The following is a 19430-nucleotide window of genomic DNA, read 5'->3' on the forward strand; positions in this document are numbered from 1 at the left end:
ATTTAAGGCAGGGTGAGAAATAGTCAAAAGCTAAAGCAATTTGAGAAGTATGTTAGGGAGTTTTTGTATTTTAGGTTAATCTCTGCTTTCTTTAGCAGTTCACTGTTAATGAACATTTTCCATTAGGGTACGAAAAGCCTTATTGAAAATGATGAAAAATTTTAAATCAGGTATTTCAAGACGGTGTGGTTTTGATTTAGAACGTCATAGGTGTATTAAAAGTGCAAATATCATTGCATTTAAGGCGTCACAAGAAAATTGAGTTTGATTCACTTTAAGTGGGAAACTCAAAAGGTTCCCTCTTTGCCTTCACCATTTTTACACTGCATAGTGTGTATGACCACGAATTCCCAGCACATAATTTTAAAAAATTATCTACTTGTGCACATATATGTAACTTCTACTTAATTAAATACATACCTTCATCCTCCCAGGAACCCTCAGTTGTTAATGCAAGTGAAATAATTCTTTGTCACCTACCTGAAATAAGCTGTTATTTACTCTTGCACATTCATGGCTATTTTGTTCAGGAAATCTAAAGTTAACAAATTTTGATTAAAAAAAGAAATCAGAATGGTCTACCAGAGTTGCTGAGTTTAAACACCTCAAAGTCTGCTTTTACACGTTGACTAAACATGGTGGACATCCACCAGTAGTTCATTTGACATCCTTTGATGGATCAAAATAATGCTGAGGTCAAAATTTTGAGTTTTGGTCTCTACTCTCTGTATTAGTCATTAATTTAAATGGTGTATATTTTTTATAGCACATGATTTGGGAGTTACCTTTTGTGACATGGATGAATCTGCACTGACCCTCGGCACAATAGATGTTTCTTATCTGCCAAATTCATCAGAATACAGTGTTGGTCGATGTAAGCATGCAAATGAGGAATGGGTAAGTTTAATACAGGTTAGAAACATTCAACCTGAAGATGTTTCTTTCAGTGTTGTTTATAAAGGTAGCTGGAAGTGACGTAATATCAAATAGAGGTTAATAGTTAAAGAGACTGCCTCCAGCTGTTAGAAGATAGGTTTATGGAGCCTAATATTTAAACATTCTTAAGGTTTTATGTTAATTGGGAAGAAGAAATTGGGTGGGATATTTAAGCACAGTGATTGTGTTAAAAAGCAAAATACTTTGCAAGGAAAAAACCTACTAGGAGTTGTTTTGGGTAGTGTACTTATAAAGATACTTTCTGTATCTATTTTCTGTAATAAGTATGAATCTTGTAATGGAAATAAGGGTTTTTTAAAAAATAAAAATAGGAAATAAATTTTAGTATGAAAATCAATTCTAAGGACTTGCATTTTGTATTTTTTTTCCTATTTTGATGTAACATGGCATGTTTAAAATATTTCTTGAACACTATCTGCTTTATATAAAAAATTATGGGAAGTTTTGGGATTTTTTTTTTACTTATTTTCGAGAATGTTGTTATCAGCGGGATATGAGCAACTAATGAACAAGTTGTTATACACAGCTTATTTTACTTTGAATAAAAAACAAGGTAAACTTATATAACATTCCTTTAGCCTGACAACAGAATTTAAAGTTTAATCATTGAGTTTAAATCCTAGCTGCATGTATTGTCCAATTAGGGTCAAATTCTGCTCCTCTGTTCTAAACATTTTGCTCATCGAGTTCATTAGCTGTTCATATCCCAAAGCTAAGGCTTTGTACTACTTTTGTGGGAGTCTGTGGTTGAAGAGGAACAAGATTAGCTGTTAGCATGTGGATCCAGGAATCTGGTTTTATTTCATCCTGCTGTTTTCACGGGTTTTTTAACCTTGTACAACTGGTTTTGAACCTTTGAGTGTGTAGTAATCCTTGCTGGCTACTACTGTTCTTAGGTTCTCAATTTTTGCTTATGTTCCAAGTTTTGTTTCAAGTGTTGATGATGCAGGGGAGTAGTACCATGAAGGAAAATCACTCTGAGAAACTTACTACCAAACAAAACCTAAGTCTAGTTTTCAAGATATCTGAAATATCTGAAATATCTTAGTTTTCAAGATCAGGTGGACAAATACAGTTCTCTTGCCATTCAGACACTTTTTTCCCCCATTAACATTTTTTAGGGTGAGTGTGGTTTCAGACCTACTGTCTTCAGATCTGCAACCTTAAAATGGAAAGAAAGCCTAATGAGCCGGAAAAGGCCATTTGTCGGAAGATGTTGTTATTCCTGTACTCCTCAGAGCTGGGTAAGAATGTTACTGCTTGTTGACCTTTAATAAAGAGTGAAATTCCAACTTTGTGTGAATTTTATTATTGGATAGTCTTAATGAACTTAATTCATTTTTAGAACTTCAGCCCATGTTTATAAACCAAATATTCCGAGTAGTGATGTTGACTCAGTTTTTTTTTCCATTCATTTACTCAGTAAATAATGGTCAAACAGTTGATGCTAAGTGGTAATTTGGTTCTTTTTTAGTTTAGCTTAGTTTGTTTGTTTGTTTAAGATTTTATTTATTTGAGAGAGAGAATGGGAACACACTTGAAAGAGGGAGGGAGGGAGAGGAGGGAGAAAACAGGGGGAGAAGCAGACTCCCTGCTGAGCAGGGAGACCAACAACACCCTGGGTTTTTTGGTTTTTTTTTTTCAGTTTAGTGTGACTTCAGAAGAGCAAATCTGACTTTTAGATCAGTCTTTTTTCATTTTTTATTTTTAAGTTCAATTAGCCAATATATAGTACATCATTCGTTTTTGGTGTGGTGTGCAGTGATTCATTAGGTGCTTAACACCCAGTGCTCATCAATCGCATGACTTCCTTAATTCTGAAGAGTTGGTGGGAACCTTCATATAACTTCTAGGTGTTGAAGTTTTTTTTTTTCTTTTTAAAGATTTTATTTATTTATTTGACAGAGATCACAAGTAGGCAGAGAGGCAGGCAGAGAGAAAGGGGAAAGCGATTCCCCACTGAGCAGAGAGCCTGATGCGGGGCTCGATCCCAGGACCCTGGGATCATGACCTGAGCCGAAGACAGAGGCTTTAACCCACTGAGCCACCCAGGCGCCCCTAGATGTTGAACTTTTGACTCACGGTTAAAATCCTAATGAGATGAGCAAGAGATAGCAGGGCAGAGTGAAGTTTTAAAGCTGTGGCTTTGCCCCACTCTCCTTTTTCTGAGTTTCTGTTACAGGGGATGGATAAGGAGGGTTGGTGTCTGTTGACTATGATAGTGAGGGTTGCTTACTAAAATCTTAGGATGGGGATGCCTGGGTTGCTCAGTCAGATAGGCTTCTGACTCCTGATTTCTGCTCAGGTCATGATCTCAGGGTTATGAGATGGAGCTGTGCCTGGATGGGGCTCTGTGCTCAGCATGGACTCTGTGGGGTGTGCTTGAGATTCTCTCTTACTCTCTTCTCCCCACTCAAACTAAATAAAATCTTTTGAAGACATAACATAAGGGGTGCCTGGATGGCTGAGCCCGTTAAGCGTCTGCCTTTTGCTCAGGTCATGATCTCAGGGTCCTGGGATCGAGTCCCGTGTCGAATCTGCTTCGCCCTCTCCCTCTGCCCCCCCCCGCTGCTCGTATTTGCTCAAACACACACGCGCTTTTTTTCTCTCTCTCTCTCAAGTAAAATCTTTAAAAAATAAAATGTTAGGATGAAGATTTTAAATAGAACATGTATAGATTTGTTTGTATTTTGGTGAAATAAACACACGTCATGCAAAATCTTCCACATTACAGTGTCGTATTTGAGAAGAGTCAGTTGGATGGAAGGCAAGCCTCTGCTGGTAATTTGCTGGAGGGGTGAGTCAGCTGAGGAATGTAGAATCGAATTTGGCTGTGTTCTTGAGCAGTAGAGTTACCTTTTAAAAGGTATACCTGGATGTTAGTGTTTTCTCTGGGATGGGCCAGTTATCAGGACAGAAATTCTGCCATTTGCGTGCCTTTCATTTATAGACATTACTTATGACCTGTGTGGATAGCTAACCATGCTGTGTGAATTTTCTACTCAGGGTCGGCTTGGCAGGAGGTAGAATTCTGAGTGCTATAAAGGGATTCACTAACTTGGGAAAGATTTGTGTTGGACCCAAGCAATTTATGTTAAATATTCTGGTCTGCTCAAGAATGTCTAAATTTTAAATCACAAGTGCCTTGTTGTGGGAATTTGGTAGAATTGAATGACCACGATATTTCTAGTCTAAGAATAAGGCCAGTTCAGATTAGTAGGCCAGTAGAAATACAAAAAAAATTTTTTTTAAAGATTTTATTTATTTGACACAGAGAGATCACAAGTAGGCAGATAGGCAGGCAGAGAGAGGGGGGGAAGCAGGCTCCCCACTGAGCAGAGAGCCCGATGCGGGGCTCAATCCCAGGACCCTAAGATCATGACCTGAGCTGAAGGCAGAGGCTCAACCCACTGAGCCACCCAGGCGCCCCAGAAATACAAATTTAAATAATGATCATATGGCTTTTCTTTTTAGACTGGCATCTTATCTAATTCTAATTTCAAGTGCTTAAAAGATCAAAATAATACCTTGACTTTAATGTGTTCTTTTTTTTAAAGAAGATTTATTTATTTTAGAGAGAGAGCACACATGTGCATACATGCATGAGCATGGGGGAGGAGCAGAAGGAGAGGGAGAGAAAATCCCAAGCAGATTCTGTGCTGAGCACAGGGCCCAACGAGGCGTCATCCCAGGACACTGTGATCATGACCCAAGCCGAAACCAAGAGTATGAAGCTCAACCAACTGATACACCCAGGTGTCCTGACTCTAATGTGTTCTTAAATCAGGAGAGAGTATAGGAAATTATTTGGTGGTGGTAGTGGTGGCAGGGGTGTTTTAGGGTGGACATAGAGGAGTTGTATAATAAATAATTGATTTTTTGCTTAAATACAGTACCTAATGGGGTTGAACTTGATCTTAAAGTTCTTTCATGACGTGTTTATTTAAAATAATTTTAAACAGTACTTTCATAGTAATTTTTTGATATTTGCTACCCTTTCCCTTTCTCTGATATCCTGTTTCCTCATCTTTAAAGAGATTCCACATAAATATTTCTGTATCTTCTTTTGAAGGTACATTATGCTTTCCCAGGATTTATTTGTGGAATGTTCACCTTTTTGTCCACACTGATAAAACTACAGATTTTCTCTTTCCAGAAGAGCTATCTCTGAGTTATCCTTTAAGGTTTCCTGTCTTAAGAGAGTGACCTTTAGCCATACATTTTCCAATTAAGTAAACAGTCGTTTTAGAGAAATAAAGACCGTACTCTTTCGACCAAGACGTAAATTTGAATATTAAAACTGCCCTCAGCCTCAATTTTCCTGTCTGTAAAATGGGGATGATAATTATTGTGTCAGGATTATTGCCAGATTTAATAACCTAATGATAACTACATGGTACCTAGCCTGCTATTTTTGCATTTGGAGAGCACTGAAAACTCCAGTATTCCCATCAATGATTTAATAAGCTCTCAGTAGCTTCAGTTCTTCTGGGTTAGAGGTAGGGAGTGAGGCAGGAAAGAGAGGCAAAATTTCCTTTGCAAGGTGGTAAGCCTTATTTCTGAATTTTTGAACTTCTTTGAAGACTAAAAAGTACTTTTCAATAAAACATAATTTTTCTTCATCTCTTAGATTTTTTTTGAAGCAGTCCTTAACTTTTTACTTAATGAAAGTTATCCAGAAGTAGTAATGTGAGCTCTTCACCAGCCATCCAGTCATATACTCATGTCTACATTTATTTTGTTTCATGTAGGATAAATTTTTCAACTCCAGTATCCCATCTTTGGGTTTGCGGAATGTTATTTATATCAATGAAACTCACACAAGGTAAAAAGAAATTTCTTTTACTTCTAATACATCACAAAAGAATAACTATAATAATCAATGGCTATACTCTAAGAGGAATTTCTTCATTTTTTTGAGAATTAATAGAATTGAGTTTCTGACACAAGAGGTGTTACCTAAAAATCAGAAGCAGCACAGCCCCCTGAGAGACCAGTTACTATTACTACTATGTAATTATATAGTAACTATTTCATGAGAGTGTAGATATCACTTATAGCTTTCTCTTTTTATTTGCATATTGATTTTATATCTGAAGTGTGCCAAAACGTGATAAAGATTTATCTGAGGAAAGGGTAAGTTCAAATGTCTTATGATCTATTATTATTATTTTATGCTTAAAAATTGAAATCAGCCCAATCTATGGAGTTTTAGAAGATGTATCCCTGTAGTGAGCAAATGTTTTTTCATTTTATTACTAGCTTAAGGCTTTCTTTAGAATTCTTCCAGACATCAGGCACTTGGGAATGGGCTGTTAGGCATCCCAGTGAGAGAAAAGAGGCTTTGTTTTATGTGAATCTAGGCTAAGGGATAAGGGAGGGGGGAGGGGAGGTTGTATGAATGTCTGTGAGGCAGGAGAGTATGACAGCCAAAAATACTGCCTGTTCTTATAATTAATTCTAAGAGTAAATGCCTGGAAAAGGTCAGCGGTAGGTTCAGGTGATGAGACATGCTTGAAATTTTGTGAAAATTGATCCAAGAAGTCAAATACTTAAATTTGAAGGCTTTCTGCTATTACTGATTATATTTTGGTGATGAGATCTTAAGTGAGCCTGAAAATACCTGCATATAACAGTTTTTTTTTTTTAAATAGAACCAAAGTCAAAGGATTTATTTTTTCCTATTCCCATGCTACCCTTCTCTCTCTGTCTTAAATTTAAAGGAGAGAAGAGAAATTCTAGCCCCCTGATTTTTTCCCCCCTTTTTTGACTTAACCTAAGAAAAGGGATCTCATAGAGTCTCTTCTTGTTTATGTAAGTAGCCATTTTACGTATGAAGCCACAGGGTCCATTTGTTGTCCGTAGTTGAAGGCAGCTAGGAAAACAAAGCCTGCACTGTACGGTCTAGGTGATCTGAAACCAGTCCGTGTGACGAGCTGCCCTGTGTAGCTGAGCTGGCTACTTCGCTTCTCTGTGTGTCACATGAAGCAAAGCCTAGATACTTTGCTGCACACGTACACAGCTTTCAATCCATTGCAAATGGATTTCATCGAGAGCTGGGACTTCACACATTCCAGTAACTATTGTGAAAGTGTTCACTCAAGGAAGAATTTAGAATTAAACATTTAACATAGTGGGTCAAGTTTGCAGAGAATTGAGACAAGGGAAAGGAGGTAGAAAAAGAGAATGTCAGGAAAAGAGATGAAGGAACTAGTGATTCATCAATAGTTCTTCCCCTTTTACTTTTCCTTAACTGAAGGCTTTTCAGAATTCATGAATTTATATTTGAAATCTGTCCATTTGAATGTCTTTATGGGTGAAATGATAACGAGGCATTATGTAATCATTATAAATGTTTTCAAATCATGGCATATGAAGGTTTGTGACATTGTTATTCTGAGGTCTCTGTCCCCAAGCCCCCATATAAATAACATAGTTATCAAAACCAATGGAATATGTCCTATCCCTTAGATATGTCAAATGTTGGGGGAAAGAATGTAAGAACTTCCGGCTTCATAAGCCCAGTGTACAAACGTTTAGACCACGCTTTAGTTATCCTAGACTCCTCTCAACTAATCAGCTTTGTCAATTCAATATGAGAGTCAGTGATGACCTTAGATTAAAAAAAAAATTACCTTTAATAAAAAAATTGGCCCTTCATTAGAAAAGACTTCTGAATGCTCTCTTTATAGCTCGTAGCTCTAAGTTATACAGCTTATGTATATAGCATTCAACGTACTTGCTTTTTAAAAAAGTATTAATAAAATAAGACATTTTTCTTTATTTTGCTTTTATGTTTGGTTAATTATTTGGCAGAGTAACACCTTTCAAACATTATAGTACACAAATTCCAAGTTTAAATTTTAGTTGAGAGTACATGAAAGATACCAGGAATACAATTGTCTGCCTAGCTCCTGAACTACTAAGGAGAATTTGCTATAGGAGAACACCAGATTTCAGGAATAGATGAAACAAGGCTTTGTTTTTACAGCAGGGAAACTGCTGAAAAAGTCAATCAATTTGTTTTAGGTCTTCCTAGACTACTTCTCTGCTAAATCTTTTTCACGTTGCAGGCACCGAGGATGGCTTGCAAGACGTCTTTCCTACGTGCTTTTTGTTCAAGAGCGAGATGTCCATAAAGGCATGTTTGCCACCAATGTGGCTGAAAATGTACTGAACAGCACTAGGTAAGGGTGGCGATACTGTTAAAAAGGGAAGAAGCATGGATGAGGGGGGCAGGAGAGGGAGTAGGGTAGGAATCTTAAACTTCAAAGGAAAGCCAGGAAAGGTAGGAGAATAGATGGTTTTGGGAAAAGCGATCTTGTTTTATGCATTAGCGATTGAATGGATTAGTCATATGTGAAAGGTGAGTTGGAATTCAGAGATGCACATATTTCTGGTTCTCTGTTAAGTTTTCTGTAATATGAATGTTTGGGACATTGTGTTTCCTGTCCTGACAGCCAAAAGAGAAACATATTTGATATTTCTGTCAAACAGTTATTGAGTACCTAGGCACAAATTCTTGTGCTAGGAAATCCTTACTAGAAATTTCAAGAGAATTAGATTCTGTCCTTGCTCTCAGATGAGCTTGCTTACAAGTGGGAGAGTTATCCGACTTGAGCTCAGATGGAGTGGGGAAATAAATCATTCTCAAGTTTAGGCGTTAGACTATGGGAGTTGGCATGAAGATCGGTCTCTGATCCGCCTCATTAGTGTTGCCGTGGTAGATGTCTACCTGGATTTGGGGAGCCAGAGGCTGGAGTGATTTGAAAGACTGCTTAGAAATGGAGGCCCTGCAGTGTGGTTGTTGAGGCCTGAACAGTGGTGGCATATAGTAGTTACTCAATAAATATTTATTGAATGAGTGAATAAATAGTCGATAATGGAGATTTAATCATCTTTTCAATTACTTTTAAAAAATTCCTGTCCAGATTGAAATAAAGGTATTAAAAGAATAGGCCTAGGGTGCATCAGTGTCCTGTAGAATAGTCTTTTGTATTAATGACTTAGGGAGCTATATAGGGTTTTGCTGTGTGCTGGTCTAAAATCAGTAGCAACAGAGGGAGAAAACATAATTATTTGAAACCCTTTGGGTTATCGTATATTCTATTTTCTAGGTAAAAACCTTCAACTATGTTTCATTCCATCCAGATGTTTTGACTAGTAACTAGGACATTAAGTGATTTAAGGAGGTTTAACCTCATGTGTTCTTCCCTAAGTCACATGGAAAATTTACAAAACTAGATTAAATCTTACCTCTTACTTCACTGCTTATTGCTCTGTGTTGTTTTATCTTGAGATGTGCCTTTCTTAAATTACAGGGTTGATATGGAAAAACACATGTAAATATTTATGCCCCTCTTTGATCCTTTCTAGAGAGTTTTACATATCATTCTATTAATGAAGTCACCATAAATGAGTAATACATTAGGTCTTTAAAAGAAAAATCACACCTTACTTTGGCAGTGGGTTTTGGATACCTCTGAGTTATATGCCTAAAGGGGTAACTTTTCATTCTCTCCCCTCTGCTGGAGTGTAACTTTGTATCTCCCACAGAATACCTGAAACATTCAAATTCATGTAGCTGTTACCCAGTGGATTTGAGTTAAATTCTTAAAGCTGCCCTCCAGATTCCTCAGGGATTCACTGATTTAGGAATATAGTATCCTTAATATTTATCAGGCAGCCAAACAAAACGTATCTAACTTGAGCTTATTTTCATGTTAATCACATATTAAGAAAACATACTTTGTTTTGTGGTTTATAGCTATGATTTAGAAAATACGGAATGCAGAATGTAGCATAGAGCCAGTTACATTGTCTTTCTGTTTTCCAATCAGAGTACAAGAGGCAATTGCAGAAGTGGCTGCTGAACTAAACCCTGATGGTTCTGCTCAGCAGCAATCAAAAGCCATCAGTAAAGTGAGAAAGAAAGCCAAAAGGATCCTTCAAGAAATGGTTGCCACTGTCTCACCAACGATGATCAGGTATTAAAAGGCAAAGCAAAAAGCTTTCAGCGATAACCATCCTGTTTTGAGCAAACAGGGACTGAATCATTGGACTTCACTAGCACAATGGTTTTGGTCCAAAGGAAGTTTGGACATATTCTGATGTAAAATTCCTTTTTATTTTATTTGTTTTTAATATTTTTAGAAGACTTTACTTATGAGAGAGGGAGAGAGAGATCCTGAGAAAGGGAGAAGGGTAGAGGGAGAAGCAGACTCCCCAATGAGCAGGGAGCCCATTGCGGGACTTGATTCCATGTGGGACTGGATCCCAGAATCCTGGGATCATGATCTGAGCTGAAGGCAGAACACTTAACCAACTGAGGCACCCAGGTGCCCAAAATTCCTTTTTATATTCTTGTTCAGCTTCTGTGGGAAGTAGCCCTATGGTAGGCTTTAAGGTGCCTTAATCTTTGTTAATTGATAGCAGCCATTGTATGACTGCTGACATCTCTCTAGACTTGTGAGCTAGGCTTCACATATCCATATCTTAAAGAGAATGGTTTTATACTGCTTTCTGCTCATCTACTATTCAGTCGATGATGGTTGATGATTTACTTCTGAAGTGTAAAGTGTGCTGTTTGAGTGAAATGTAAGATTTTAGTCTGTAATAAATAAATAAATAGAAATGTAAGATTTTAATCTGTAATAAATACATGTATCTGTGAGGATGCATGTAAAAGTCAGCTCTTTAATCCAGTAGTTCAGGTACACAGACATACACACACACTAAGTTACTTATAAGCACTCTTAGATTGAAGGTCCAGAAACTTAAGTAGACAAAAGTCAGCTCTCTCTAAATGTATGTATGTACATTTAATTTCTTTTTTCTTTTCTTTTCTTTTTTTTAACTTTTTAGATTGACGGGATGGGTGTTACTCAAGCTGTTCAACAGCTTCTTTTGGAATATTCAGATTCACAAAGGCCAACTGGAGATGGTTAAAGCTGCAACTGAGGCAAGAATTTGTGTGATCTTGTCATTCTGTTGTTCCCACGTTTCTGGAGTGAATTTAGAGTTCTTTTGTATGGAAGTGTTCTCTTGTGTCCTGTGTGCATCCGTCCTATTTGGAAGATTTCCCCCATATGACAGGAGCACAGTAGCTGGGCATTTGGGGAAGGGTGAGTAAAGGAGGACCCACCAGTAATGTGCTGGATTCCTTTTGTAAGTTACCTTGCAATAACTCTGAAATTAACTAGAACAATTGGTATTTATAAATGAAGAAGTAAAAGCACAGATAGATTAAGCTTTCCCAGTCATGGCTAGTGAGTGACTGCCCAGGATTTCAAGCCAAACCAAGCTTGACTTTAAACCCTCTGCCCTTTTGATATGATCAGGGCTGTCCCTCAGAAGATACATAAAGGCTACTTGAATTCTTGGTTCCCCAGCTCTTTTTTTTTTTTTTTTTTTTTTATTGTGGTGGTGGTTGTTTTCAGCGAAGAAAGTATTAAATTGGAAGAAGTTCATATTACTGGAAAATGTTTTTAAAGATTGAGTCATTGATCAGCCAGTGTTTGAGAGATTCTAACCAAATAGGAAGTTGCAAAGTGTGATTGAAGTTCACATTTGAATTTTAAATTTGGCATTTTTTCTTTTACTAGATGAATTTGCCACTTATATTTCTACCAGTTCACAGATCACATATCGACTATCTCCTGCTGACTTTCATTCTCTTCTGCCATAACATCAAAGCACCGTACATTGCTTCAGGCAACAATCTTAACATTCCCATCTTCAGGTAAGACCAGTTTATTTGGAAATTTAAGGTATGGAAAAGATTATATTTTGAATTTTTGGTGTTTTCATTATACATTTTGAAACATATTATAGTAAAGATGACATTAGCTTTTTTGGTTTTCATTGTAAAAGTAATGTTCATTGTGAAAAATCTGAAAGGTACCAAAAGCATTAAGACTATCTCCATTATTTTTATATTTTATGAGGGTTACTTGGTGAACTGTGAATACCTCAACTTCATGGGCAATATTTATCAAATGGCTAAAAGGCAGTTAGAAAGACAAGATAGCAAATTACTGTATCAGGCGTGGCAGTAGGGAAGGTGAGGGTTGGGTATGGGTCACTGTGGTGGCAAAGAATAAGTAAGAAGAACCATACTGTTAACTCTGACCTAATAATTGAGTAGCACTAGAAACATGTCACAATTATAACGTGACACAAAAAAGTGTATTTCAGAGGTTTTCAGGAGAATGCAGTGCATTCCTTTCAGAGGAAATAGTAGGTAGAGAGACCGAGAGATTCAAATGCATGGTACGGTCAGGAAACGGCAGATGATTCCATAGGGTTAGAATGCGGGATGCAGTGGAAAGGGTCAGAGGCCAGAAGTGGTCATTGCATAGGGAGTGAGAGCTGGATCAGAACAGTTTTTAAGCCAAGAGTTTAGAGTATATCCCATAGTTGAAAAATGGTCAGATTTGCATTTTGAAAAGTCATTCTGCATTGGAGGGTGTTAGAGAAATTCTGACTCTATTATAGTAGCTGAGGCAAAAGATAATGAAGGCTTAGATTAAAATTTGTAGTGATGCTCTTGGTGAGGAAGGTGTAGAGTGGAAAAGTGTTTAGTAAGGTGAGTTTATAAGACGAAATGCTAGTCCAGAGATGGGGAGATGCGGGAGAGGACTCCCAGATCTTTACCACCAGGGAGCTGGGTAGATAGTGGAGCTGATCACCAGTGGGGAATGGGTGAGGCATAGATTGAGGTGGTTGGGGACATCGAAGCTTCAAATTCCAAAGCACAGAGCAGCTGTGACATCAGCTCTGAGCAGTAGGGAGTACGGGGAGGATGGATTTACAGTAACTGGAGGGCGAGCGGACTGGAGGGATGTGCACGTAAGGTCTCGCAAAGTGGCCATGATGACTTTGTGTGCCGTGAAGTCTGAGCCTCAGCCTCACAGTCCGAGGAGCTCCTTCCTAACCCACTGGCTCAGAGCTCTGCGGATAACCGGACTCACAGGGATGGCTGAAGGGAAGCCATCTGTTCGTGTAGTCCGCTGCTACTTACCCAGCTGTGCTTCAGGCAAGAGTGAAGAAGTTACATAGTCCTTGCCTTCAACTAGTTCATAATCTACTGGGGACTATAGACAAACATCTATAATGCAATGTGATACACCCCTATGGGGCAGGCATGCTTCTCTAGGGATGAGAATAACTGTGTTTACTCTCCTAGGGGCCTCTCCCCAGTACTGGGGAAACTGGGAAGTTGCATTAGAAAGTCACTAGACAGTTGGTAGCAGGCATAGACTTAGAGCCAAAAGGACCGTTCCTTTTGGGCTTTAGGGAGGTTCTACCCCATAATATAATAGTTTGCCTTGCCTGTCATCAGAATGACTCCTGTACTCATTCCCTCCTGGTTCTCAGCTTACAAGTGCTTCTGGAGGGATCAATTAAAAATGGGTGTTAAAAATTGATAATTTCTCATAACCTACCTCCCCTTTTCATGAGCTCTGTGCCAGTCGGTGTTTAGCTCATCTTTCCTTCAGACGCGACAGTTGTGACCTGGCCTGTTTGTTGGCAGCTTTTCAACCCACTTTTCAGTTTCTGTGGAAGGTTCATCTCATTCATTATGAACTTTCCTGTAGTTCTGCTCTCAGAGAGTGATAGAAGATACTGAAATTATATAGCGATATGATATTAATATCACTCTATATGAAAAGCATAAGAGGAGGCTCTGAGTTTGGAGAGGTTGCCTTAAGTATTATAAAATTTCATCTCAATATCAGAACCCATCACTGTCATAGAAAGAACCATGGGATTGAAAAAAATCATTTTATCCCTGTGTACGCGCACATTGAAGCACATTTTTGTTTCATGTTTTGGGGAAATGGTTATGCTTGGTTTTGGTTTGATAAAATTATCCTTGTCTCAGAGACACTCTCTAAGTGGTACTTTCTTGAGAAAATTTCCCCAAAGGACCTTTTGTTACATCATATTCATTACATAGTAAATGTGAGAGGCAGATTCTAGGATGTCTTACAATCAGTGTCCTGAGATCCTTGACAGTTTTAAAATTTAGCAGTATTTCATCATCCTCTTAAAATCTGTAACCCCACCTTTGCAGGGTGATATATTGTACAGACTTCTTTCAGTTTGGAATAGACATTAGTAGAGCTTCAGTGCATGAAGTGATGTTCTAAAGGCTGATGAATGATGCAAATGATGGAAACATGTCAGTAACGTGGAGAATGGAGAAATGGTGATATTTTCACTGTCAGCAACTCAAAAAACACATGTGGTTTATATTCCTATGGCTTATGTTTTGAAGTAACTTGGAATTTGAGTGTTCTTACATTTTTCTTTATAAATAAATGATGCATTCTTCAATTTATAGTACCTTGATCCATAAGCTTGGGGGGTTTTTCATACGACGGAGGCTGGATGAAACGCCAGATGGACGGAAGGACATTCTCTACAGAGCTTTGCTCCATGGGGTATGTACGGTCTTTCGTCATCCTTAAAGCCGTTATAGTAGTTACCACAGTAGAAAGAAAAACAGACTTGACTGAGATTTAAAAAAGAAAGAAACCTTATTGTCTATGTAATTATTGTTTGGGTATGAAGTTGATGATTATTTCCTTTATCACCAAAACATAGCATTGGAGGAGCTGGCTCGCTGTTATTCATGTGAGTAAAATATTTTGTCAGTGGTGAAGTTAACAGGTTTTTGTTTAAGATTTAACTTTGCTGAGCTTATTCTAAGGTGGGAGGTCTTGCATTCCAGCTTATTCTAAGTTGCACAGTCTCGAATTCATGGTTTACATTCTCCTTATATTCCAGCATATAGTTGAACTACTTCGACAGCAGCAGTTCTTGGAGATTTTTCTGGAAGGCACACGCTCTAGGAGCGGAAAAACCTCCTGTGCTCGGGCAGGACTTTTGTCAGTCGTGGTAGATACTCTGTCTACTAATACCATCCCAGACATCTTGATCATACCTGTTGGAATCTCCTATGATCGTATTATTGAAGGTCACTACAATGGCGAACAGCTGGTAAGAGCACTGCCTTCCCAAACATCTTCTCCACTTTCAAGTTGTTTTGCTTTTAGAATTTGCTTTTGGAATCAACAAGGCATTTTTTTGCTACAATTTAAAGCAAATTTAAAGCAAGTTGTACAGTGCTACAATTTAAAGCACTGTAGGCAGAGTGGGCGTGGTGAGTAGCTTCTGTCTCTTGTGTCCATCTGATTGGTAGTGCTGATGTGGGATGTGGGGTTTTCCTGCACATCTTCCATATCCATTCATCTGTCGGTAGCTACATGGGCTGCTTTCATACTTTGGCTGGTGTAAATGATGCTGCACTAAACACGGGGTGCATGTAACCCTTTGAACTAGTGTTTTTGTATTTTGGGGGTAAATACCCAGTAGTGTGATTATGGAATTGTAGGCTAGTTGTGTTTAATTTTTTGAGGAACCTCCGTGCTGTGTTCCACGTTGGCTGCACTAGTTTGCATTCCCACTAGCGGTGCAAAAGGGTTCCTTTTTCTCCCCATCTTTGAAAGACTTGTTTCTTGTGTTTTTGATGCTAGACATTCCGACAGGTGTGGTATCTCATTGTAGTTTTGATTTGCATTTCCCTGATGACATGTCTGTGGGCATCTGTATGTCTTTTATGGAGAACTATCTGTTCATGTCTTCTGCCCATTTTTAAAAAAGATTTATTAATTTATTTGAGAGTGAGAAGGTGCGTGGAGGGGGCTTGGGGAGGGAAAGAGGGAGAGGGAGAATCTCAAGCCGACTCTGCACTGAACATGGACACCGATGTGGGGCTTGATCTTATGACCCCAAGATCATGACCTGATCTGAAACCAAGAGTCGGATGCCTAACTGACTGCAGCACCCAGGGACCCCTGCACATTTTTAATTGGATTATTTGGTTTTTTGGGGTTGAGTTAAGTTCTTTATGCTTTACATACTAACACTTTATTCTTTTTGTTGTGTATGTAGTTTGCAGATATTTTCTCCCATGCAGTAGGTTGTCTTTTAGTTTGGTTGAATGTTTCCTTTGCTATGCAAAAACTTTATTTTCGTGTAGTCTTAATAGTTTATTTTTCTTTTATTTCCCTTGTCTTGAGACATATCTAGAAAAATGTTGCTGTGCAGTGTCCGAGAAATTACTGCCTGTGCTCCCGTCAAGGACTTTTTATGGTTTCAGGTCTCACATTTAGGTCTTTAATCCATTTTGAGTTTATTTTTGTGTATGGTGTAAGAAAGTGGTACAGTTTCGTTCTTTTGCATGTAGCTGTCCAGTTTTACCTTCACCATTTGTTGAAGAAGTCTTTTTCCCATCGCATGTTCTTGCCTCCTTTGTTGAACAGTAATTGACCAAATAATTGTGGGATTATTTCTGGACTTTCTGTTTCTGTTCCATTGATCTATGTGTCTGTTTTTGTGCCAGTATCATAGTTTGCAGTGATTTTTTTGTGAATGGCATAAACTGTGTACTAAGTGAATTAATGTAAAGTGTTCTGGTTTTCATTGACCAAACTGCCTCTCCCAATAAGAAGATTACATCTTTTAGCATTTTTGCATTCTAAACATTTTATGACAGGTCTCAGTCAATGAATACTTATTTTTCTCCTTTATTTAGTATTGTTCTTTATTTAGCGTTTTTCTTTAGACAAACCTCCAGCTTCCATTAAAAAAATTAATGGCAGGTGCCTGGGTGGCTCAGTCAGTTAAGCATCTGGGTCTTGGTTTTGGCTTGTGTCATGATCTCAGGCTGGTGAAATTGAGCCCTGCATTAGGCTCTGCACTTGCTGGGGAGTCCACTGGAGATTCTGTCTCCCTCCCTCCATGTGTCTTCCCTACACATGCTCTCTCTATCTTTCTCAAATAAATAAATCAAATAAATAAATAAATAAATGCATTTTTTTGGGATAACAGAATACTGTTAGCTGTATCTCTTACCATGCTATTCTTTCAAATTTGGAATTTAGGGAAAACCTAAGAAGAATGAGAGCCTTTGGAGTGTAGCTAGAGGAGTTATCAGAATGTTACGAAAAAACTATGGATGTGTCAGAGTGGATTTTGCACAACCATTTTCCTTAAAGGTGAGTGTCTGTTGGAAGGAAGCAGTGTTAAAGCGTTGGCGAGCTCTGGTTGGAAGATGTGGGCTCTGTTCCTGCCTCTGCTGCCTCCTCTCCGTGTGACCTCGGTTTCTTCTCTGAAGACTGTCAAGAAAAGCATTTCCTAAATTTTCCTACCAAAGTATGCCTGTTGACAGAGGATAGTATATGTCTGTCTTTGGGAGCTGCCAGGGTCAGCATTTGTTGTTGTCGTTTCTTTTTTAGTTGATGAGAATTCTGCATATTGCTTTAGGATGTATGTCGGTATTTTATATTATATTTTAAAATTCCCTTTAGGGAAAATTTTGTAAAACCTACCCCTAAAATCTGGGTAAAATTGACAGTCTAGGATGATGTGCTCCTGGGTGGAATCCACACGCACACATTCAGAGGGAGAGTGCCATTCTTGTGCAGAAGCCTGGCGCTGGGGGTTCCCTGAGGTCCTGGCAGTTTTGAATTCCTAAGATTATCAAATTTGTGAAGGAGAAGAAGGATGAGTAAGGGAACCGGGAGCCCAGCGATAAGGAGCAGAGGTCCTACTTTTCCTTTTGTTCCATTCTTAGCTTTACTTCTAAGATCCTAACTGCTATGCTACATGCTTTCTGGCCTTACATGCTTTCCACCTTGAGGAGCCTTGTCATTTCTTACCACTTCATCTTTTTCAAAACTACTGCACAACTTCTCTATATTGTTATGATTTGCTTTTGGATTGAGGTTCTTTTGAATATTATGTGACCCTCAGGTCGTCAGAGTTCCTTTGGAAAGCATGGTTGTGTTGCTTATTACTATATTGGGAATGTCAGATAATTTTGTGTAGATGTGAGAAAAGTTAAGTGTTTTCCTTTAACTTTTAAATAATTTTGTTTAAGGGATCCCTGACTGGCTCAGTTGGTAGAGCACGCGGCTCTTGATATTGGGGTTGTGGGTTCAAGCCCCACGTTGGGTGTGGAACCTGCTTAAAAAAATTTTTAAAACCTTAAAAGAATTAAAAAAATACATAATTTTGCTTAAGCATCATTGTCTCATCTTTTGTATCATCATCAGTTCTTAGATTTCATGCTTGCCAAAATTCCAGGAGTCGTCCTGCACTTCTGAAGGTAGTTTAGGATGTAGAAAGTACTCCTGCTCTGTAGCATGGCTCATTTTATAAAGTGCTCCCTTTTTACTGTTTGAAGATTGAATTACATTTAATGTATGTAAGCAAAACGGGGAGAGCTAATGATTGTATTGTGTTCCCCCTCCCCTCCGCCCTCCCCAGGAGTATTTAGAAAGCCAAAGTCAGAAACCTGTGTCTGCTCCGCTCTCTCTGGAGCAAGCCTTGTTACCAGCTATAATTCCTTTAAGGTAAGATCTGTGGAAATTTTTTATACTAACTACACTGTCAGATACCTGTTACTTCTGGCATCGCAGAGAAAACTAGGTTACGTTTATGAAGAGTGGGCTCCTTCTCGTCTGTACTTCCTCACTTTGGGTAACTTTTCTCTTGGTCTGATACAGGACAGTGAAGTGACAACATTTTCATATCAGTCTGGAGGTTTTTGATTATTTGCGTTATAACATCTTTTTGATTGTATGAATCAGGAGTTCTTACTCGATTTATGCTTTTGGATGTTGGAACCAAATTCCTTCTGGTAGTAGCTTAGGTTACACATATTGTATGTAAGTGTAGCATATAAAAGAGTTTTCCCGTGTACGTTTCCCAGAATTCGAGTTGAATTATAACTTAGAGAAATTAAATATTAAGCCCCTCCCCTAATGTGTTCAGGTGTCAAATTTTTAGAAATGTTTTAAAATGAGGTATGTTGCTTCATGCAGTTTTTTCAGCTGGGGGCTTTTTGGAGATGATGTACCAATAGATTATTTGGTCCTAACTCAATAAAATCTTTTGGTCAGGAGAGTGTATTAAATATAATAATGTATATCATGGAGGAAAATAATGCATTGAAATAATCTATTTGTGGTTTACATTCAGAATATGTAGTAATTGAAAGTATTTAAGACATTTATACCTTAGTTCTAGATAGTTTGCTTCTAAAAGAGTGTGGTTGTAGAGTCTAATTAAAAAAAAGTTCTTTTCAGACCCAGTGATGCTGCGGACAAAGATGCAGACACATCCATGAGCGAGTCCAGAAATGTAACAGATGAACCCTTCCGAAGAAGACTGATTGCAAATCTGGCTGAGCACATTCTCTTCAGTGAGTACAATACCAAACCCTTTAGTTCTACAGCCCAGTTCCAGCATGGTGCGGGGCACACGCCCTGGGTTTGGAATCTGCCGGAATTCACTTCTGCTGCTTCTCCTACTACTACGCAGGTGGTGATGGGAGGGTGTTAGAGGGTGATGCCGGCGGGGGTGGGGGTTTGAAGTAAGCAAGTGAAACATCACACACG

The 19430-nt window shown here is 38.4% G+C and overlaps 1 protein-coding gene across 3 annotated transcripts in view; it reads left to right on the forward strand.

Moving 5' to 3' along the window:
* The window catches only part of GPAM (glycerol-3-phosphate acyltransferase, mitochondrial), a 58000-nt gene that overhangs the window by 25443 nt on the left and 13127 nt on the right, over positions 1-19430 (forward strand). For all 3 annotated transcript variants that reach the window (XM_080822358.1, XM_080822360.1, XM_080822359.1), the window contains exons 2-13: positions 767-897; positions 2079-2201; positions 5709-5782; positions 8031-8144; positions 9798-9944; positions 10822-10918; positions 11562-11698; positions 14306-14405; positions 14752-14964; positions 16911-17024; positions 18298-18383; positions 19119-19234. In XM_080822358.1, the coding sequence (XP_080678484.1) occupies positions 796-897; positions 2079-2201; positions 5709-5782; positions 8031-8144; positions 9798-9944; positions 10822-10918; positions 11562-11698; positions 14306-14405; positions 14752-14964; positions 16911-17024; positions 18298-18383; positions 19119-19234 (1423 nt within the window). In that variant the 5' untranslated portion in view covers positions 767-795. The remainder of the gene's footprint in view (positions 1-766; positions 898-2078; positions 2202-5708; positions 5783-8030; positions 8145-9797; positions 9945-10821; positions 10919-11561; positions 11699-14305; positions 14406-14751; positions 14965-16910; positions 17025-18297; positions 18384-19118; positions 19235-19430) is intronic.

Source organism: Martes martes (genome assembly GCF_963455335.1).
Source record: "Martes martes genome assembly, chromosome: 14".
NCBI lineage: Eukaryota > Metazoa > Chordata > Mammalia > Carnivora > Mustelidae > Martes > Martes martes.